The sequence below is a fragment of the Phocoena phocoena genome, chromosome 13, assembly GCF_963924675.1.
Source record: "Phocoena phocoena chromosome 13, mPhoPho1.1, whole genome shotgun sequence".
Taxonomy (NCBI): domain Eukaryota; kingdom Metazoa; phylum Chordata; class Mammalia; order Artiodactyla; family Phocoenidae; genus Phocoena; species Phocoena phocoena.
The window spans coordinates 62,601,166-62,625,005 of record NC_089231.1 but is presented as its reverse complement, the minus strand read 5'-3'; the positions used below and the strand labels follow the sequence as shown (position 1 = coordinate 62,625,005).

At 43.6% G+C, this 23,840-nt stretch overlaps 1 protein-coding gene across 1 annotated transcript in view; it reads right to left on the bottom strand.

Moving 5' to 3' along the window:
- Window positions 1–4,539: 4,539 nt before the first annotated feature.
- LOC136132458 (nucleoporin SEH1) overlaps window positions 4,540–23,840 on the bottom strand; it is a 119,012-nt gene continuing 99,711 nt past the window's right edge. The window contains exons 46-52 of the mRNA XM_065889344.1: window positions 22,286–22,365; window positions 21,094–21,189; window positions 14,100–14,219; window positions 13,599–13,720; window positions 12,040–12,166; window positions 11,547–11,605; window positions 4,540–4,678 (exon numbers count right to left, since the gene is read on the bottom strand). Of these exons, the coding sequence (XP_065745416.1) occupies window positions 4,540–4,678; window positions 11,547–11,605; window positions 12,040–12,166; window positions 13,599–13,720; window positions 14,100–14,219; window positions 21,094–21,189; window positions 22,286–22,365 (743 nt within the window). The remainder of the gene's footprint in view (window positions 4,679–11,546; window positions 11,606–12,039; window positions 12,167–13,598; window positions 13,721–14,099; window positions 14,220–21,093; window positions 21,190–22,285; window positions 22,366–23,840) is intronic.

Sequence of the window (23,840 nt, the reverse complement as noted above, 5' to 3'; positions counted from 1 at the left end):
TGAATTATAACATCACATTTGTCTTCTACTAAAAACCTTGGTTGCTAACAACCGCAATCTTTGCTTTATCCTGATATGTATGTGTATATATAGAAATTTTAAAATATACTTAAATAAACCTATAAAATACAAAAATACATATTTATGTTATATATTTTATATAAAATATAAAAATGGGCTCTCTTCATGTCCAGTGACTTCGGCGTAGAAACAGGCAACCCTCATAGTGGCTTTAACATCGACATTAAATAACAAAGGGGAAAGCAAACTTGTAGTGGGACCGAGTGACCCCAAGTGAACAGAAGGCACAGGACTGGTTAACCCTCCTCCTCCCAGAGGCAGGGCAGGTGCGGGCAGCAGCCCTACAGCTGAGGCTGACAGGAAACCTTCAGACCTCAGACCCGCTGGCACCTACTCCACAAAGGCCCCCTGGGGGACCGGCCCTGCTTCCTGGACACCAAACTGAAACACACGTCACAGCAAAGCTGAGGAGGAGCATCTGCTGAGAGGCCGTGACACCTGTAAGGACCTCGAGGGTCTCCACGTCTGAGCTTCTTCAGAAGGAAAGGTAGAACTTTACTGTGAGGTGTCATTTCAAAACCTTCTGAGAAAGACTACTGTCAATACCCTAATTAATAAGTGACATTCCATTAAGTTTACTGAATATTAGCAGAAAAAGTGATGTTCGGATTTTTAAATCTCTTATTAAATTCCTTTGTTACGTTTACCTCTTTAAAACATTTTTTTTTTTTTTTTGCGGTACGCGGGCCTCTCACTGCTGTGGCCTCTCCCGTTGCGGAGCACAGGCTCCAGACGCGCAGGCTCAGCGGCCATGGCTGACAGGCCTAGCCGCTCCGCGGCATGTGGGATCTTCCTGGACCGGGGCACGAACCCGTGTCCCCTGCATCGGCAGGCGGACTCTCAACCACTGCGCCACCAGGGAAGCCCTTTAAAACATTTTTTATTACAAAAATAGTTAATAGTTGAACCTGGTGGGAAGTGGAGACAGGCCAGTGGAAGGCAGGCCTCCTCCCGCCTCAGGGCAGGGTTGTGAGGACAGAGCCCAGGGGGCCCGGGCGTCACCCTCTGCCTGCCACTCCCAGAGCCATCTGCCGTCCACATTTGGTGTCCACAGGAAGGTGGGTCCCCTCCACAGGGGTCTCCTCAGGGCTCAGCTGCAGGGGACCCCAAGAAAGCGGCCTTGAGCAGGTCCACCCTCTTTGCTGGAGGCTCCCAAAAGAAGCAGAGGAAGGGTGGCTCCTGGCAGCCACCCGTTGCACCTGCCTAGGTGGGCTCTGCCCACAGAGTCAGAGCCAGTGCACATCAGACCAGACGCAATTACTCACTTACTAGAGTAGGAAAAGTTAGTTTGCTAACGTTGTTTTGGCAAGGATGTAGAAAAACAGGTAGGAGACAAGTCAGCAATGTCCACTCAAATTATACTGCCCCTGCCCTGCCTTCCACCCGCTGTCCATGCTGCAGTGCTTTACCCGACAGGTGTCCTTGGAAATACATGAAGTGACAACTGCAGACGGAGAGTCTGTGTCACTGTTTGCAGCAGAAAGACTGAAATTGCCAATGTGTCCATTAAGACTCCCAGTTTGTCATTTATCTTTTGATTTTGGTTATGTTTTTTCCACCCAGAAAATTTTAATTTGTTAGTCGTTGAGTTGATCTCTTTCTTATGTGACTGTTTTTATTCCAAAATTAGAAATTAATAACTGATATTGTTTTCCATATTTTCTCCTGGGACTTTTATACTTTCATTGTTAACCTATGATTCACCCGGAAGCTAATCTGGGATAACCCATCTTTTCCCCACTGAGGTGCCACTTTTACCTGGCACTGAATTTCTGTTATGTATTTGGGGCTTTCGGATCCATCCTGCACATGCTAGTCTCACCCGGCTACTTGCAGTCCTGTCGTTAGTAAGATCTCAAGGGGTATTCATGCTACAGAGGAGTACCCGGCAGCAACGTGGACACGTTACCCCCTGCCCAAACCTGCTGTAACCTCCAGTGAGATTTTAAAGTTTTCTTCACGTAAATTTTACATTTCTTTATACGTTTATTCATAGGGGTTTTATTTTTTCCATTACTATTTTCTTATATAGAAAAACTGTTGATTTTTGTGTATCAGTTACGTAATCCAGTCACATTACTGAATTCTTTTTATGGTCTTTAAAGGAAACCCTCTTGGAATCCCAGGTCGACAATTACATCACTGTCCTGTGCGTTTAACCTCCTCCCTGTCTACCTCACTGGCTGCTGGGCAGCCCCCAGGGCCATGCCTCATACAGCAGTGGGCTGAGCAGTCCCAGCCTGCTCCTGACCAGCCCTTCCGGTGTTTCTCCATTCGCACAACCTGCTTTTGACTTGAGATATAAAAACATTATTGTGTGAAGCAACCTGTCATCCATTTGTAAGATAGTATATTATCCATATGCTCTTGATATTTCCATGGAAATACTTAGACACAGAAGCTCAGTGGATGCATCCACTTGTTCAAAGCATGAACCCTCTCCCCCATACCCCCATACTTTACCCACTGAGGCTTCAGAGGTGAACCGCCTTTGGCATAGGTGCCCATCAGTCGGCTGGGCACCTTCCCCGAGCACCTGGAAGGCAGGTAGGGAAGGTGCCCCATGGAGGGGCAGTGCTGGGAGGTGCCCCTCCCCCACCAAGAAGGACAGGCCTGTGGAAGCACAAGGGAGGGGGGACCAGGCCAAGGAGGAGGATCCGAGCTGGCCCGGCTCTGGTGGCACACGGGCCTCCCCTGAGTTTAGGAAGATGGCTCCAGAGAAGCTGACGCAGAGTCGCCCTTGTGCCCGAAAGCACAAGGGCAATGGTGGCGGCTGTGGGTGGCGCCCTGGCATCTGGCGTGGCGGGGTCTGCGTTGTGCCTGCTGGCCTCACAGCTCTCAGGGAGCAAGTCTCACATGCAGCCAAGTCCACAAGGTGGCATTTCCTCAGGCCGACCCCACAGAACAGCCATTTTGTGGGTCATCCCAAACGCAGGGAGGACCTCCTCAAGCGAGCAGCGTGGGGCTTCCCACCGACCTGAGGGCAGGTCAGCACAACAGTGGCCCTGGGCCTGGGTCAGCCTTGCTCATGGAGCAAACGCACAATCACCTCCACATGCGTCCGTGCATCTTCTGGGGTCAGCACCGGGCGCAGGAGAAGTAATGGTTATAACACCCCTGGGAGGATTGCATTTCCAGCCACACTCTCACCACCAGCCTCTCCTCACCTCATGTCACAGCCTGTGCTGCTCCGAGATCGTGCCTGCCCCTGCGGGATGTCCCCGCCGCACCCCTCCTGTCTGCACGAGCGACCATGGGCGTCGGAGACGGGAACACAGCCCAGTGCTCAGTGGGCTCTGGGCGCAGTTAAAGACTTACAGGATCTCCTGTCCCAGATCTTTCCCTGGGCATGAAATGAAAAATCTAAAGAGGAAACAAAACAGGGAAGTGTCCACTTTAGGAGTGTGGACACTGAAGAGAGCTGACACTGAAGGAGAGCAGTTTTAATCACAGAGGGATCAACAGTTGTGGGACTGCCTCTACCCTTCACCTGTGATTACTGACCCATGTGGCAGACGTGTAAGACTGTCTTAAATCTGTGCTCAGGAAGGAGAGTGTTTCTCTGTCGCGGTTGTAAATGCCGGGGGTTAGAGCCCTCCTGGCAGCTCTGCACACCCTCCGAGTTCCTTCTGCTCCATTGATAATACCCGGCTGCGACCGCCACGCTGCTGCACAACCACTCACCAGCAATGGCCACAGAGCAATTAATACTCACGTCTCTCCTGGAAGAACCAGGGAACGTCACAGAGGGAGAGCACTCTGTCCCCTCGGGCGGCTCACTGCCCTCACTCCCTGTGCCCCAGGTCCCTCTAGTACCTGATGGCAGTGCCCTTCTACACCGGATTCTGGAGTTGTCCCATCCAGCTTTAATTTCAATAAACGCTCTCTTAAAATATACCATCAACCTCTCCAATGTGTCTGCACAGAACGTGGAGCCTGCCCCACTCCGGAGAAAGACAATTTCTTTGAAAGAAAGCTTTCCTTTCTACTCTGGGCAATTAGCTAAAAGACAAAGGAACCGAGAAGGAACTTCTTAAGGGAAACAGAACTGTAATGGAGGAGAAAAATCACAGAACAGGCGCTTGAAAATAATTAGCAGAATAAAGTGATATTCTAATGTCTACATGACAGCATATAAAAAAAAACAAATTCAATGGAAATTAAGTTTATTTCTGGATATACCAACTAAAATATACGCCATATTTATTCAGAATATCATAATCAATGCAAAAATAGAACTCTCTTCTCCCCTGTAAAAGTTAAATACAATACTGTAGGATAGTTACATGATTATTTTAGTCAGGTCTTCAGTATTAGCTTCTCAAAAGAACAAATCTATAGTTAGAGACATCCAATTTATCATACAAAATATATACAAAGGCGTAACTGTAGTATAGAAAAAAATGAAGTTACCAAAATATAACTTATGTCATTTACTTTACACAAAATGGACTCTAGTTAACTTTTCCCAAGAGCTTCACCAATGAGTCGAACGGCGACACTCTTGCCTTCGTCAGTTTGAACAACGAGCAAAGCTTCAAACTTGCCCACGGACCTGGGCTTGAACTGCACAGGCATGTTGATGTAGTGCTGGGCTCTGCAGAGAGAAAGGGGTGTCAACACCAAGGCCACGGCACACGGAGCCCCTCCAGCCTCACGATGCCTGGCAGAGAGCAAACACGGTCAAGGACGCAGGAGCCAAGAGGCCCAGGGCCTGGTGCTGCATCTGTAGAAGCAGGAGGCCACCGGCTCCCAAAAGGTCAGGGAGCACGTGCCACCAACCGCCCCCGGGGCAGCGGGACCTACATTTACAGGGCTGGTGGGTTTTGCTCCAAATTTCATATGAAACCTTCCAAAGGTCTTGAAAATTTATTTTCAGATTCTATCGAGGCAGGTAATGAATGCCCTGTGCTTAAAAGTAGTACATGGCGGGGGGGGGGGGGGGTGTTTTTGCTCATAAAATGAGGTCCCAAAAGCTTCAAAAATACACCTTTATTCCCAGGGAATGAGACAAAGGCACTTTCCCACACCTGTGTGATGTCACCAACTTTCTGTCTTAATCATTTTTGAGTGAAACTTTACAGCTTTCAGACTCTCCTCAGAGGGCAGGGGCTCCGCCCTTGATCTCAACCACATGTGTTCAGGATCAGCCACTGGATCTGACCTGTGCTTTTGTTTCCAGCATGTTCCCTGATGAACCCAGCACAGTGGGCTAGAAATTCAGAAAACAGTCTAAGTATTTCAAAGCCCTTTTCCTGCATGTAACTGATAACGCAGAACATACATATTTAAAGTCTGGGTCATTTTCCTCCAATGCATTTACCTCATTTCCCCACATCAAAGTTAAGGTGCCTTTAGGGCTTCCTTGGTGGCGCAGTGGTTGAGAGTCCGCCTGCCAATACAGGGGACGCGGGTTCGTGCCCTGGTCCGGGAAGATCCCACATGCCGCGGAGCGGCTGGGCCCGTGAGCCATGGCCGCTGAGCCTGCGTGTCCGGAGCCTGTGCTCCGCAACGGGAGAGGCCACAACAATGAGAGGCCCGCATACCGCAAAAAAAAAAAAAGTTAAGATGCCTTTAAAAAAACTGGTACCTTTCGACGGCACTGACAAAGGACAATTTTCTCTTTCATGTTAGCATCTCAATCCTCAGAATGACGCAGTACAATCTGCCAACCTAAGAGGCTTTTTAACTTATGAATTACTAAAAGCATTAAAATACCCCAAGTAAATCTCTAGAGGATCCCATTATTAACATGGAATAAAGAAACCCATATTTAACTGAGGAAGGATTTTGAAAAACATATTATGACAAACATGTATCTCCTGCTTTAGATTTACAGACACTGAATAAATGGGGGGTGCAACTTGAAAAGAACCACGGATTCACACAACTCCAGCACCAGCAGTGCAGCGAAGCAGTGACTGTGCTGTTACCAAGAGGGCTTTACACTCTCTCCACACACATACACACTCACATACACACACACACGCACACTCCCACCCCCCCACAGCACACACTCACACCCCACACACATGCACACACACACATATACACACGCACACTCACATACAAACACACACATACATACACACTGATATACACACACCACACACATATAAACACACCACGCACACACACACACACACACACACGGGAACACGTAATAGGAAAGCACATAGACACAACACAGAGATCTAGTTTAAAACCTCCTACCATCCAATGACGAATTTTGCAGCAGAGGCCCCAGAGCAAGCAGCAGGAGGTACAGAGGCAGGGCCGGCGGGGTGCCCAGAACCCCCTCACCCCTCATGCCCGTGAACCTACAAATTACAGCAACCGTAATTTTTCTTTTGCTTTAACTTAAAACAAGCACTTTGCTGCTCCCTGGCTTCCCTCTGAAGGACACAGCAGGGCCTGGCCGCTCAGCCGCAGGGGCTGGCTCACCAGGACCTGCATGCGCTGCTGTGAGCCCAGCAGACGGGGCCTTAGCTGCAATGTCCCAGCAGAGATTAGATTTGAACAAAGTTAACAGAGGATGCTTTCGGGGGTAAGTGGAAACACAACAAATTCTTCTTAAAAAGACATGAGAAAGAGATGATCACCTAGAGCCCAAGACAGAACCTTTACCAAAAAACTGCTCATTAATGCTCCTTTTCCATTAGCTCCTTCACAATCCACCACTTTCCATGGATGACATAAACCTGCCCAACACACGCCCTCCCCCAGCACCTCCGCCTAAGGCAAAACCCCCAGGACGTGCGGGGCTCCCGCCTACTGATCTGCAGTCAGCTGACAGTCCCCACCGCAGGAGGACAGCCCGGGAGAGGGGCCTCCTGGGAGGGCGGACCCGTGGTGACGGAAGCCGCGCTACTACTTGGGGAGTGGGGTTCACGGGTCCCAGGGCAAGTGGCCCCTGAGGAAGAGAACGTGACCACAGGGGACAGGGAGGGGCTCCCCAGGAGCCTCGGCACAGACTGTCTACCCGCCACAGACTGTCTACCCTCCGAGGCCAGCGCCGCCATACCAGCCCCCTACAGCTCATGAGCCCGTGCAGGGTCCAACAGTCTCGTTCTTGGGACAGGTACAAAGCCCTCCGCGCCTGCACTGACAGCAGCCCCTGCCTCTGTTTGCGGAAGAATTCTCAGGTGAGCTCCACTTTAGGAGAGTGGACACTGAAGAGAGCTGACAAACCGCTACTTCTCCGAAATAGAAAGAAGTCATTCTTATATATGAAAAAACCAGCTTTCCCAGCTTCCTTTACGTAAGACTTAAGCCTACAGACATGTCATGAGAGAAGACTTTTCTACGACTTAGAGTTTACTTCACCTTGTTGAACAGATCAAAGTTACTGCTTTGCATGCATGGTTTTCTTATTCATATTTCATCAAGTTTATACTGAGTTGCTAATTATTAAAGTTGATGCTGGAATCTGTAACATTATATATTTATCCTAAGTTCCATAATGAAATGCATCAGAATAACTTTACCTGCCACCAATAAAGTATAAAATTACCTTATTTAAATTTCTTTTCAAAGTATAAAAAGTTAAAAACATTTTAAAATAATAACATGTTTGAAGAGTATAAGCAAACAAAATGTATCTTGTGATGCTATTTTAAATGCTAGCTTATGTAAACTGCCCGAATTTTGCTTAATTAAAAATAGTTTCTCATGTTTCTAAGTTCTCTTAGATGTTGTGACATGACCTAGGCTGCAGAGAAAAGCAGTGAGTGTCTAATTCAGGACAGCTTAAAATGTTCTAGCACTGGAATGGCAAGTCACCAAGTTCAACTCTATAAAAATGTCTACTTTTAGATTACTAGAATGAACGCATTTTATATTTTAAAATTGGTTTTTAGACAAGTTGAAACTAAGCAAAACGCCATCTCATTTATAAAGATTCCTTGTTAGGAATGCTTTAAGCATCACACCTGTCATGTCAACAGCACTGCAGGGAGCTGTGCGTGAGGAGGAGGAGGAAGTGCTGCTGGGACACGAGATGGGCACCCAGGCGCACGAGGAAGAAGGACACTACCCGCTGGTCACAGGGGTAGGAGGAGGAAACTGAAGGTGGCAATTATGAAAATACTCTGACATGTTAACTGCCAAAATTACATTTCAATTTAGGTCGTGTGGTCTCCTGTGAAGGTCTAACAGCTCACTGGCGACCACAAACTGCCTGTGGGCCTCACTCAGCTGGCTGGTCCCTACAGCCCTGCTAGGCCAGAGGCTGCCGCATGTAATGCCATTGGGATCGAACACAAACAGGTTCTTTTTCTACAAAGGATCAAGAAGGAGCTGATTTACAAATTTCAGCTAAAATATAATTCAATTTTTAAAAATCTGTGAAAGCAAATTAAGCAAAGAACATAACATCAGAAGAAAATTTGAAACTACAGTGTATTTAATGATGAAAGCTGGAAAAGGAATGTATCTCCAGGTAAGTTGACTGCATCATCCTTCAGCCATAAAATGGGCAAGTGGCATAAAGCCAAGTAATTTAACAAGTTATTGTAAGTAATGAGTCCTTACCAAAACTGTAGATGAGCTGAATGCAAATAGTGTTTTTTAAAAAGCTGTTAGGCTCTTCAAGGGAATTTCTTTTAAATCTGAAGGTTTCTTGAACTTTTTTTAAAAAGATTTTTTTAAAGATAAAAGCTCCTTGAAACAAAAATCTGAAGCCCCTCCAGTAAGCTGTGACAGGTATACACTGGTTTACACATGAGTATTCCACCCCCTCTGCTTCACGTTTAAAGACACACACCTGCAAAACACTGACCAAGCTCAGGGATGTGAACCAGACACAGAGTAAACGGGAAGCAGAGTTAATAAGACCATTATGATAAAGTTCAAATTCAGATAATAACGGTGTTCAGGACAGATCACTTACTCAGTATCACTTTGTACTCTGTTACTAAAAAGTGTCACAATTGGGAATTTAAACAACCTATTTTTAAATAGGTGAATTGTTTCTGCAGCTCTGCCTCAGTTCAGCAGAGCCACCCTACTCTACTGACTGTGGAATGTCGCCAGTCTCAGGCCGTCATGGGAGGGACCCACAGACAAGAGCTCAGGGCAGCAAAGCGTGAAAGCTCAGACTTAGGAGTGCTAAGGCCCAGGCCCCTCTCATCCATGTTCTCACTGAAGGGACTGGCTGGGAAAGCACCGACAGAAACCGTGATGCTCTATCGACATTGTGGGTCCTGCTGGGGCTCCCCAGGACCACCTCTCACATACTCCTGTAACGAGTCCAGGCTGCCAGTGGCTTTTCATCTCCATTTCACAAATTAGGAAACAGGCTCAGAGAAGTTAAGTCCATGGTAGCTTTCTAGGTATAGTCATTGCTGACTCTGCACAACTCGTGCCTTTAGGTTGGGCTCCTGAGAGGCAGGTTTCATAGCACATGGGATGGGGGAGGGGGGACGAGAAGGGGAAGAAAGGATGAGAGGTGGAGAGAACGGTCCCCACGACTCATCTTCCAGTATCTGGAGGTAAGTGTAAGCTTCTGAGTCAGTGCTGCTGGGCTAGTAACTCAGAGACAGCCCTTGAACGCCTGCAAGTGGGCCAAGTTTTCACAAAATATAACATGTTTCTGGGACAGCCTCTTGATGCTAAAATGAAAGATCTTATAATAACTAAATTGTTTAATTAAAGATTCAAAGATGAAGATAAAATTATTTTTCAGTATTAAGTGCAACAGAACTCTACTGTTAAAATTCTAAATAACAGTGACAACCCAGTTTGAGATTTCAGCCTTTATGTACATCATATGGAGAAAGAAAATTAGCAAGACCCTAAAACAATTAACAAAATGGCAGTAAGTACATACCTATCAATAACATGTAAATGGATTCAATGCTCCAGTCAAAAGAGCAGCTGAATGGATACAAAAACAAGGCCCGTATATATGCTGCTACAAAAGTCACTTAAGATCTAAAGACACTCATAGACTGACAGTGAGAGGATGGAAAAAGGTATTATATGGAAGCAACCCAAGTGTCCATCAACAGATGAACGGATAAAGATGTGGTGTAGATACACAGTGGAATACTACTCAGCCATAAAGAAGAGTGAAATCTTGCCATTTGCAATAAGATGAATGGACCTGGAGGATATTATGCTAAGTGAAATAAGTCAGAGAGAGACAAATACTGTATGATTTCACTTCCATGTGGAATCTAAAAAACGAAACAAATGAACAAACATAACAAAACAGGAATAGAGTCATAGCTACAAAGACAAAACAGGTGGTTACCAGAGGGGATGGGGGTAGGAGGAAGAAAGAAATAGGTGAGGGAGATTAAGAGATACAAACGTCCACAGTTCCAAAATAAATGAATCACAGGTATGAAATGTACAGCGTGGGGAATATAGTCAATAACTATGTAATATCTTTGTGTGGTGATGTATCATCCTAGATTTAGTGTGGTGATCAGTTTCAAATGTATAGAAATAAAAACATATAGAAATACAGGAATTAACAGTGTTGTAGGTCAATTATACTTCAAAAACAAATGCATAGAAAAGATCAGATTTGTGGTTACCAGAGGCAGGGGGTTGGGGGAGGGAGAACTGGATGAGACAGTCAAAAAGTACAAACTTCCAGTTGTAAGGTTAAGTACGTACCAGGGATGTGATGTACAACACGATAAATATACTGAACATGTTGTACATTATATATGAAAGTTGTTAAGAGAATAAATCCTAACAGTTCACATCGCAGGAAAAAAAGATTTTTTCTATGTCTTTAATTTTGTATCTATATGAGATGATGGTGTTCACAAAACTTACTGTGATAATCATTTCATCATGTATGTAAGTCAAATCATTATGCTGTACACCTCAAACTTACACAGTGCTGTATGTCAATTATGTCAATAAAACTGAAAGAATATATATACATACATACACCTTAAAAATAAATAAAAACAAACACATTTTTAAAAAAAGAAAATAAGCAAGGATGACAAGAAAATGTAGCCCTGATTTAAGAACAATACAGGGTTATTTGAAGAATGACAACTGGAAAATAGGATAATAAAATTTTCCCAATTAATCTGGGAAGGTTTTTGTCCTAATTAGTTAAAATTTAAATCCCTGATTCTCAGTGTAGTGAAAATAACATGTGACGCAGAAATCACTCTAAAGTTAATCACAAGATAATTAAGGTTCTATGTAAGTATATGGCTGTCAAAATACTGGGAAACAGGAGTCACGCACTAAGTCCAAACACTGCGCAAGTTTGAGTTGCTACTCACCACACGTACCCACAGGTCACGGAATGTTTCCCTAGCAGGTTCCTTGTCTCCTTCACCACGTGCTTGGTGCTCTGTGGTGTTGGTGAGGAGGATGAGGGGTTGCAACAGAGAGAGACCTCACAGTCCTAACCCCCAAGAGCAATCTCAGGCTCCTAAACACAAAGACCTGCACTCGGATGAGAACATTTTGATTTATGATAAACTCACCTCAAAGAATATTTTGAATGTTTGACGTAGAAAGGCTCTCTGGGACTTAAAAACTTGAGCTGGAATTTAATATGAAACATTTTATGAAGTTATACAAGTTAGATATTTGTGCATACTTAAATCAACATACCGTATAGCCACAAAATGAGGTAAAACAATAAATGCTCATGAAAACACTTAGGGGAAGTTTAATGAGTTTATTCTAGTTCTAACTGGAGTAAATGTTATCCAGAAATATGTTGGTGTGATAGTACAGAAGAAAACAAGAGGAAAAATTAAAAAATGAAAATATGAAAACAAATACTAAATAATTTTCAATTTTCAGGTAAAGGATCATGAACTTCCCTTGAGTTTCTTTTCAAATAACGGTATTAAGGCATTTTAAAACTTAACTATTATAACTTAAAACAAGCTTCTAATTATCAGGAAAATGTTTATCAAATAGTAGAATACACTTACTTTTCCAAAACCCACAGCTAGATTTCCAACTTACCAAGTGTGTAATAAAAGAATTATTTCGCAAATTGACTTTCAACGTCCTTGACTCCCCAACTCTTGTTGGCAGAAACCGATACACATCTTCTGGGGCATAAACTCCACGGTGGGTGAGGTCAAGCTGCCTGCTATGGAGATAGGTCTGAAGGTTAACTATTTAAAATCCATATTTGTATATATTACATTATGAAGTGTGGCTTTGTTTTCTCCCGCAACTCAGTTAAAGTAGCTCTGTAAAGGCGACTGACTAATGTGTGTTAAGACAAACTGCTGGCGGCAGGAAGTGTCCAGGGGTGCGGGGAAGCAGCTGAGACAGCAGCAGCGCTTCCACCTCCCTGAGAGGAACTTAACATATTTTCCTTACAAGCACCTTCCTCCACAACTAAGTTAGACCTAAATGTTAGGTAACTAAAGATTATAAGAAACATTTTCATGTAAGTCAGAAAGAAAAAGACAAATACCATATGATATCACTTATATGTGGAATCTAAAATATGACACACATGATCATATCTAAGAAACAGAAACAGACTCATGGACATAGAGAACAGACTGGAGGTTGCCAAGAGGGAAGGGGGTGGGGGAGGATGGAGTGGGAGGTTGGGGTTAGCAGATGTAAGCTTTTATAGAGAGAATGGATAAACAACAAGGTCCTACTGTATAGCACAGGGAACTATATTCAATATCCTGTAATGAACCATAATGGAGAAGAATATTAAAAAAAGAATGTATGTATATGTATAACTGAATTGCTTTGCTGTGCAGCAGGAATTAATACAACACTGTAAATCAACTATACTTCAATTTAAAAAAAGTTAAAAAAAAAAAAACACATCCCTGAAAAAAAATTTTTTTTTTTCATTAGGTAAAACATTTACATACTATCATTAAAGCTTTGTAAGCTGCTGGTATAACATACATTTTTCGAAGTTTTTAAGAATCTACTTTCATACACTGTGTTTTGGAATGTAAATTGGAACAGCTACTTTGGGAACATTCTTTGGCAGTTTAAGGTTAAATAAATTTCTACCGTATGACCCAGCAATTCTACTCTTAGATATTTTTACCCAAAAGAAATGAAAAAATATGTCCACAGAAATACACATATAATAATATTCACTGCACTTCATTCACAAGGGCTCCAAGTCAGAAGCCACCAAATGTTAAAAGGAAAATGAAACAATCGTGATGTGCTCCTATGATGGGGCACGAGAACTCAACAACAAAAGGAACAAACCATAGGTACACTCACCAACACGGATGATCCCGAAATCATTACGTTAAGTGAAAGCCAGACACAACTTGAGTGCACATGTGCATGAAATTCCACAAAACTATGACAACACACAGGAACAGAACAAATCCTGGGTGAGGGTGGGGGTGGCTGCAGAGAGGCATGCATGTGAGGACGCTCCAGGAGAGAGAAACGGTCTCTACCTGGCTGCAGTGGGGGTGACGTACATCAATCACAGGTAAGCCACTGGGCATTTTACCGAATGTAATTATATCTCAATAAAGCCCTGGGAAAAATTCATGAGAATGACAGAAATAACATACCCAGGTATGAGAGCAGACGCCTCTGATACAGGTTGTCTTCGGGGCTTAAGTAAATTATCTATTTTAATGAGGCTATTTGTGGAAATGCGTGAATTTTCAAGCTCACGTTGTGCTTTGACACTCTGTATAAAAAAATCACAGGGTGGAGGAGGAGAAATAAACATGTGGACACTTACCTATTTGAATTCTACTACTTCCTTCCTAATTTTTAAAAAGGAGATTTATGATTTCTAAATTCCTTTAATCACAAAATGCTTTATCTTGCACTGTTTCTTTCTCTCTCTTTCTCATACACACACACAATCTTACCTAATTAAGGCAAGCAAATTTCATAGAGCCAATCAATAAAGACACATAAGAAAACTAAGATGATAAGAATCTATAACAGAATTAATGGGATAACAATAATACCAAAAACAACAGGCCAGTTTTTCATGCCAGTTTCCCTTGGTGTCTTTAAAACACACCCAATAATTTACTTAAATTCAGTGTAACACTCACGTGTCCAGAGAGCTGGAATCTCAAGGTGTGCTTCAGGTGAGGCTCTTTAAGAGGGTGACACTCCACATCCCAAAACTGGGCATAGTCCCCTCTATCTCTGGGCAAAAACGTGATGGAGACCTACAAACAACACATCCAGGAGAGAAATTCAGACACGGAACCTTACACACATGCAGTTAGATTACCAATTCAAAGTGAGGTATGAAAAAATTGAAGGGAAAAATGTCTTTGCTTTGGCTAATTCTGCCACTAATCAGATCCAAGTATACTTTTCTTTAAGGCTTTAAGTAACACATTCCTCAAAATGTAAATTTTTTAATTAAAAAAAAGTTATTAATTACTGTAGCTCTGTAGTACAGTCTAAAGTCAGGAAGCCTGACTGCTCCAGCTCCATCTTTCTTTCTCAAGACTGCTTTGGCTATCTGGGGTCTTTTGTGTTTCCAATCAAATTTTAAAATTTTTTGTACTAGTTCTGTGAAAAATGCCATTGTTATTTTGATAGGGATTGCACTGAATCTATAGATTGCCTTGGGTAGTATGGTCATTTTAATAATATTAATTCTTCCAATCCAAGAACACAGTACATCTGTTGTGTCATCTTTAATTTCTTTCATCAGTGTCTTACAGTTTTCTGAGTACAGGTCTTTTGCCTCCTTAGGTAGGTTTATTCCTAAGTATTTTATTCTTCTTGATGCGATGGTAAATGGGATTGTTTCCTTTTCCCTTTCTGATAGTTTGTTGTTACTGTACAGAAATGCAACAGATTTCTGTACGTTAATTTTGTATCCTGCAACTTTAGCAAATTCATTAATAAGTTCTAGTTTTCTGGTATAGAAAATCTTCAGGATTTTCTAAGCATAGTATCGTATCATACGGAAACAGTGAGTTTTACTTCTTTTCCAGTTTGGATCCATTTTATCTCTCTTTCTTCTCTGATTACCGTGGCTAGGACTTCCAAAACTATGTTGAATAATAGTAGCGAGAGTGGACATCCTTGTCTTGTTTCTGACCTAAGAGGGAAAGCTTTCAACTTTTCACCGTTGAGTATGATGTTCCCTGTGGGTTTGCCATATACGGCATTTATAATGTTGAGGTATGTTCCCACTTTCTGAAGAGTATTAAATCATAAACGGATGTTGAATTTTATCAAAAGCTTTTTCTACATCTATTGAGATGATCATATATTTTTTGTTTTTAATTAATTGATTGATTGATCAATTAATTATTTTGGCTGCTTTGGGTCTTCGTTGCTGTGCACAGGCTTCCTCTAGTTGCGGCGAGCAGGGGCTACTCTTCGTTGTGGTGCACGGGCTTCTCATTGTGGTTGCTTCTCTTGTTGCGGAGCACAGGCTCTAGGCACGTGGGCTTCAGTAGTTGTGGCGCACAGGCTTAGTTAGTTGCTCCACGGCATGTGGGATCTTCCCAGACCCGGGATCAAACCCGTGTCCCCTGCAATGGCGGGCGGATTCTTAACCACTGCGCCGCCAGGGAAGTCCCTGATCATATGGTTTTTATTCTTCAATTTGTTGATGTGGTGTATCACACTGACTGATTTGCAGATACTGAAAAATCCTTGCATCCCTGGGATAAATCTCACTTGATCATGGTGTATGATCCTTTTAATGTATTGTTGGATTCAGTTTGCTAGTACTTTTTTGAGGATTTTTGCATCCATGTTCACCAGTGATATTAGTCTGTAATTTTCTTCTTTGTGTGATATCTTTGCCTGGTTTTGATAACAGGGTGATGATGGCCTCATAGAATGAATTACAAAGTGTTCTTTCCTCTGCAATTTTTTGGAATAGTTTGAGAAGGAGAGGTGTTAACTCTTCTCTAAATGTTTGGTAGAATTCACTATACCACAAAGCTACAGTAATCAAAAACAGCATGGTACTGGCTCCAAAACAGACACATAGATCTATGGAACAGGACAAAAAGCTCAGAAATAAAACCACCCATCTATGGTCAATTATCTACAAGAAAGGAGGTAAGAGTATAAAATGGAGAAAGGACAGTCTCCTCAGTAAGTGGTTCTGGGAAAACTGGACAGCTACATGTAAGAGAATGAAATTGGAACATTCTTTAACACCATATACAAAAATAAACTCAAGATGGATTAAAGACCAGAAACCATAAAACTGCTACAGGAAAACAAAGGCAGAACACTCTTTGACATTAATCATAGCAGTACTTTTTTTGGATCTGTCTCGTAAGGTAAAGGAAATAAAAGCAAAAATAAACAAATAGGACCTAATTAAACTTAAAAGCTTTTGCACAGCAAAGGAAACCATCAACAAAATGAAAAGACAACCTACTAAAGGGAGAAAATATTTGCAAATGATATGATCAGTAAGGAGTTAATATCCAACATATATAAAAACCTCACACAACTCAACATCAAAAATATCAAACAACTGATTAAAAAATGGTCAGAAGAACTGAATAGACATTTATTCAAAGAGGAAATGCAGATGGCCAACAGGCACATGAAAAGATGCTCAACATCACTAATCACCAGGGAAATGCAAATCAAAACCACAGAGTTATCACCTCACACCTATTAGAATGGCTATCATCAAAAAAAGAACACAAATAACAAATATTGGCGAGAATGTAGAGAAAAGGAAACCCTAGTACACTGTTGGTGGAAATGTAAACTGGTGCAGCCACTACGGAGAAAAGTATGGAGGTTTCTCAAAAAACTGAAAATAGAACTGCCATATGACGCAGTGATTCCACTCCTATTTACCCAAAAAATTAAAAACTAAAAACACTAATTTGAAAAGATACATGCACCCCAATGTTCACAGAAGCACTACTTACAATTGCCAAGACATGGAAGGAACCTAAGTGTCCATCAATAGACGAATGGATAGAGACGATGTAGTAATATATATGTGCATGTGTGTGTGTGTGTGTGTGTATATATGTATATATATACACACACACATACACATACACACAATGGAGTATTACTCATCCATGAAAAAGAATTAAATCATGCCATTTGCAGCAACATGGATTTGGAAAGCATTGTACTAAGTGAAAAAAGTCAGAGAAAGAAAGACAAATACTGTATGATATCACTTATATATGGAATCTAAAAAATGCAACAAATAAAAAATAAGCAGACTCACAGATGTAGGCAACAAACTAGTGGTTACCAGTGGGGAAAAGGAGGCGGGGAGGGGCAACATAGGGGTAATGGATTAACAGGTACTAACTCTTTAGGTATAAATAAGCTACAAGGATATATTGTACAACATGGGGAATATAGCCAATATTGCACAATAACAAATGGAATATAACCTTTAAAAACTGTGAATCATTATATTGTACACCTGTAACATATGCTATTGTACAACAATATTTCAAAAAATAGAAATAAAATGTTAAAATAATGCAAACTCTTAAAAAAAAAGTTATTAAAAAATTCTAGAGTACAAGACCTAAATGAGGAAGGTCTGACACCCCCCAAAATACAATGCAGACTTCCATGGAAATGCTTATGGGACCCACTGCTGGCCAAGTGGTGAAGGACTAAGGCCTCACACCTCACTGACTGCAGGGGACAAGAGGGTCCACAGGAAGGAAGGGGTGGGTGTGGGAGCAGAGGCAGAGGAGCCAGGATGCTGTGCCCACCAGAGCAGCTCTTACCCTAACTCACTTCAGAATGTCACCCCGACCACACAGCTCCAAGTCAAATACACGAAATCTTTGTGTGCAGCATGTCAAAGGTCAACAGGAAGTTGAAGTATTTTAAAACAGTATTTTATCAGCGTTAAGAGCTTTTTAATTAAATGTTTAGTGTTAAAAATACTGATTCCTAGTTAGGGTAACAATAAATCAGTATCTTTGAGTCTGGACTTAACATTAAAATGCTTCATTGACCTAATTTCTGTGGACACAGAATCTAAGAAACAACTGGGCCTGCAGGCTGGGAGCACAGAGGCAGGAGCTACTGGGGTGGGGGACATGGATGACAGGGCAATGGGAGGATTCAGAAAGGATGGATACAACCATGCCCTGAATGGTGCAAGCACACAACCATCTGGAGCCACTGGAACCACAGCACCACACTTCCTACAAACCCCACTTACACTTCCTCTAACACCAATGAATAAAAAACAGAGGAGGGAAAACCCACTACTACTGCATGTTCTACAACAAGCCCTAACATGCCTTAGGCTCATTTAGTCTCATCTCACACTGACCAACGTTTCACACAATTATGGTGTCTCAGTCATAACGAACTAATTGTTTTTTCCTTCTGGATCAGTACTCAATACAACCACAGTTGTGCTCTTTGGTAATACTTCCCTAAAGGGTCCCAGAGTGATGTGCTGTGCACATAAATTAAGTATCCAGACCTAGAGCGCATTTGAGAGATGTGATCTGACAATGCGGTGAGCAGCAACTTCAGTCCAGGATACACAGTGACGCACAAAACAAAAACCAGAGACCTCATGGAGGTTACATTTCCATGTCAACTATTATAAGAGGAGAAATTCCTGGGAGACAATCTAGTACTCATTTTTCTTTTTTTTTTTACAGCTTTATTCACATACCACATAATTCACCCATTTTAGGTGTAGTCAGTGGTTTTTAGTGTATCTCCAGAACTGTGCAACCATGCCCACAATCTAATTTAAAATACTCACAACAATCCCCAAAGAAATCCCATGCTATGAGCAGTTGCCCACCATTCTCCACCCTCACTCCCAGCCCCAGCAACCACTAATCTACTTTCTGCCTCTACAGATTTACCATTTTAGATATTTCCCATAAATTGAACCTTACAATATCTGGCCTTTTGTGGTTTCACTTGGCATGTTCATCCACGTGATAGCATGTTATTAGTACTTCATTCCTTTTATTGCCAAATAAAATTTCATTGTATGGACACACCACATTTTGCTTATCAGTCGATAGACACTTGGGTTATTTCCACCTTTTTGAGCTATTGTAAACAAGGCTGCTATGAACATTTGTGTACAAGTTTGAACACTGGTTTTGAATTTTTTTGAGTATTTATCCAGAAGTGTGATTGTTGGACCGTATGGTAACTCTAACTTTAACTTACTGAGGAACTGTCAAACTGGTTTCACTGTGGCTGCACCCTTTTCCATTCCCACCAGCAGTGTATGAGGGTTCCAATTTCCCCACATCCTTGTCAACACTTGTTATTACTATTATTATTTTAAAATCACAGTCATCCTAGTGAGTATGAAGCGATCTCACTGTGGTCTTGATTTGCATTTCCCCAATGACTAGTGATTCTAAGCATCTTTTCATGTCTTTACTGGCCACTGGTATATCTTCTTTGGAAAAATGTCTATTCAGAGTTTCTGCCCATTTTTTAAACTGGGTATTTGTCTTTATATTATTGAGTTGTAAGAGTTCTTGATGCACTCTGGATACAAGTACTTTGTCAAATACATGATTTGTAAATGTTTTCTCCCATACTCTGGGTTTTCTTTTCACACTCTTAATCGTGTCCTTTGATGCACAAAGTTTTACACTTTGATAATTCATCTATTTTTCCTTTTGTTACTTGAGCTTTATTGGTGTTACATCTAACAAACCGATGCTTAACCCAAAGTCGTGAAGATCAACAGTTACCTTCTAGCAGTTTTACAGCTTTAGCTCTTACACGTAGGTCTATGGTCCACTTCAAGTTAATTTTTATATATAGTGTGAGATAAGGGTTGAATTTCATTATTTTGCACATGGATATCCAGCTGTCCCTGCACCACTGTTGAAAAACATTCTTTCCCTGTTGAATTGTCCCTTATTGAAAAATCAACTGACCATAAATATGAGGATTTATTTTGGGACTTTCACATCTACATCACATATTTTATAGGTCTATCTTTATGTCAATACCACACTGTTTTGATTACTGTAGCTTTGTAGGTTTTGAAAATGGGAAGTGTGAAACCTCCAACTTTATCTTTTCCAAGATTGTTTTGGTTATTCTAGGTCCCTTGCACACTCACATGAATTTTAGGACCAGCCTGTCAATCTCTTAAAAACAAGCTGGGATTTTCATTGGGACCTGTAGATGAGTTTAGGGAGCACTGCTGTTTTAATACCATCAGGTCTTCTGATCCACGCACAGCTGACGACTTTCCTGCTGGGGCTTCTCTGCACCTTCCTTTCAGATGCAGAACTTCTGCTGAGCAACGTGTGCTCCCTGCTCAGCTGCTTGTGGTCTGGGAAGTGAAATAAACTACACTGGTAGAACTCTGTGTCTTTACAAGAAAGTCAGAAACCCTCTGGAAGCCTGTTACACAGACACAGTGAAGCACACAGAGTTTGTGACTCTGTCACTGCTCAAAGATTCTCTCATGGTCAGTTGCGAGCTCACAACTATGTTCTAATAAACCTTATTACAAGCTTGAATCTCTGAGGAACTGGACCCATATCAAGTAAATGCTATAGTTTAAATGAGTTTTGGCTATTAGAATGAAAAAGGAAAAGTGTATTACTGAGGCCACGTGAACAACTAGCATCCCTGCGTCATACATGAAGGGGCCAGGTCAGGGCTACAAACAAACCAGAACTTACCAGGGCAGTGGTACTAAAGGGACCTGTCACACTTGCCCCTGAAGACACACTGTTGACCCCACATGAACACTGAGTGGTCTGCAACACTGGTAGAGTTTTCTGACTACAGCTGGTGAACAAAACCACTGTCTAGATCAGCGCTACCAGAAGCGTGTTCTAAGCACTGGCAACCTGAGGCCACTTGAAGTGCTTACACCAGAATGTAAACCAACCGCATCACCAAGCACGGTGTTTTGTTTCACACAAGATGTCCTGCTGAAGAAGCAGAGTGCTGACCTGTGCTGCAGCTGCTCCTGCAGCAGCCTGGCTGTGAGCAGCACTGGTCCAGGTGGAGTGAACTCTTCTGGGTGGAAACACTGAGGCACTCCTGGCCAGCCAACACTGTGTTCTTAACAGACGGCTGTGAAAAGGTGTTAGAACTCACCTTCTGGACTCCATGGCTTTCCAGTACACCAGAAATAGGAGAACATCTGAATGCTGCATAGGTAGCTCTAAAAACATCTCCACTTTCGTCAACTCCCTACAAAGACACCATTTAAACAATCAAATAAAAAAACAAAAAAGTAAGCGGATCTATTCCAGTGACACCATTGCCTTCACAGTCATTGAGGTCAAACCAGCCTGTTTCATGGTGGGCCAGGAGCACCCTGGGCTAGGCTCACACCAGGTCTCACCTGACGCAGACCCTCATCCCACCCCTGGCGGCAGTGTTCTGTAGGAGAGGAGGCTGCTCCCGCATCGGAGGACTGCCATTTCCTCAAAGACCCTGAAGACCCTGCTGAGCATGTGTTTCAACACTCCATACGATACCTGTGCTTCATTTTTTGTCAGTGGGCCCAGCACTATCTTTTTTTTTTTTTTTTGCGGTACGTGGGCCTCTCACTGTCACAGCCTCTCCCGTTGCGGAGCACAGGCTCTGGATGCGCAGGCCCAGCGGCCATGGCTCACGGGTCCAGCCGCTCCGCAGCATGTGGGATCCTCCCAGACCGGGGTACGAACCCACGTCCCCTGCATCGGCAGGTGGACTCTCAACCACTGCACCACCAGGGAAGTCCCCTGCACTATCTTTTACACACGTCTTGTTAACATTATGGCTCATAACCATGATGGTCAAACCAAGAAAAGGGGAGAGAGGCCACATCACACGTGACCACACACTTGGCTCGGGTGGTGCCCAGTGGCGGACACCACTTGCAGGGCACACAGGCTAAGACTCACTGGCAAGGACGGTTCAATCCCGTCTCTGCACTCGCTCCCACTAGGTGAAAACACACAGCAGCACTTGGAACTCAGGATAGAAAAGCACACACACAATGCCTTGGTATAAAACTTTTATATATTTTTCAAAATAGTTATTTCAGATAAAAAGCAGGATTGCAGGAGAGAGCATGAAACAGAGCAAGCACGTATTTTCACATACATTCTCTAACTTGACTCTCAAAACCACCTTGTGAACACAACTGGGCAGGTTAGCCCCACTTACAAAGATAATTAAGTAAATGAAGCAGAGGAACAAAAAACCAGTTATCTCAACATATGCTCATAATTCAGATTTTGAAACATCCTGCATAAAGTTAAACATTAAAATGAGTATATCTGAGGCAATTATTACTGACCTTGACGTAAGGTGGGGCTAAGGATGACAGGTGCCACCTCACTTCTGTGTCACCGTGATTCTCAAGTTCCAGGTAACTTCCTAAAAGGAACACATTTAACAACTCAAACTCTTTGAGGGGTAACTAAACAAGCAGATTCGTGGGATAATTTGTGGAAAATACGGTGTTGACCTCATCACAGGGAAAAAATACACTTAGATCCCTTGGAGTCCAACAGGAATAACAATATTTTCTAACGAAGTCCTGTCAGACAGATGCCTTATCTTGTATTTAACGGAAGTGCAATGCAAAAAGCTACTGAAGAACTACAGCTGGGTCTTCACCATGCATGAACCCCTGGTGCTGCGCAGGTTAAGAGGCTGCATGGGGTCAGAGTGTGGGCAGAGCTTGGCCCATGTCACTGTGGCCCTCGGCCGAGATGCCGCACAGGGTGACCTGCACGCATCAGGCCTGGTGGTGGCCAAGGGAGGAAAGTCAGCGGGCAGATGTGGGGTTTATTCTGAAGACAGACTGCAAAGGACGTGCTGATGGATGGGACTGGTGAACAGAAGGGAAGAGACATCAACTGTAGGGATTTGGCTCAACCAAGTGCACAAGCAGTGGTGCCACTGCTGACATGGGAAAGGCTGGAGAAGCAGGTTTCGTGGATGTGTGGGGTGCACACATCTGGGGCTCAGGGCAAGCAGAGAGAAGGAACGGGATGCAGGCGTTAGGAGCCGGAAGAGGAGGAGGGAGCAGCACAGGCTCAGGAGGGGCCCTGAGGCAAGATGAGCCCCGAGAGCTGCTCCAAGGGGGAAGGAGTGGCTGCCAGTGCTAAGGTCAAACTGACACAGACACACAAAAGATGCCCTGGATTTGGCAAAATCAAGCTTTCTAGTGACCTTGATGGGAGCAAGTTCAGGGCCTGGTTGGTGGCAGCAGCTAAGCTGCTGAGGAAGCGAGGGTGGGAGCACAACCCTGGCAGGAAGGGGCCAGGGAGGAGGGCAGCCGCAGCAAGGCGAGGGGCCGAGGGCACCCTGTCCATGAGTGACGGCAGGCGTGCTGTGTCCTGATGGAGACGCTTTGGCAAAGAGGAAGAAATGCTGACAAGGGGGTAGGAGGGCCCAAGGAAGCCCTGCCTGAGACGGCAGGAGCAGGTGGGCCCAGGTTCCCAGCCAAGAGTCACCTGGGATGATCTCTAGATTTTCAACCATGTGTGAGGCAAAGGCAAGAGCCAGAAAGAGCAGGAGCAGGGAGGAGGGGGCAGCGGGGGCTGCGAGAGAGAAGCCTCAGTTGCTGGGGGCGGGGGCAAGCGGGGAGGAGGGCTGCAAGGGCCGCTGGGGAAGCCTGTGCTCAGGGCGTCTAGGGGCCCAAGTTGCGCAGCACTCAGGGGCAGAGACAGAGCCGGGGAGACAGTCAAGTTTAACCGGGGCTGGGATTCTGCCAGACGGGAATGCAGAGGGCGAGGGGCACAAGGCAGTCATGAGTGTTTGTGAGGGGTTACAGGGACAGAGCACAGAAGTCGAGGAGGGATAGAGGAGAAGTGCATTGTGGGTGGGGCGATGGGCAGGGGAAA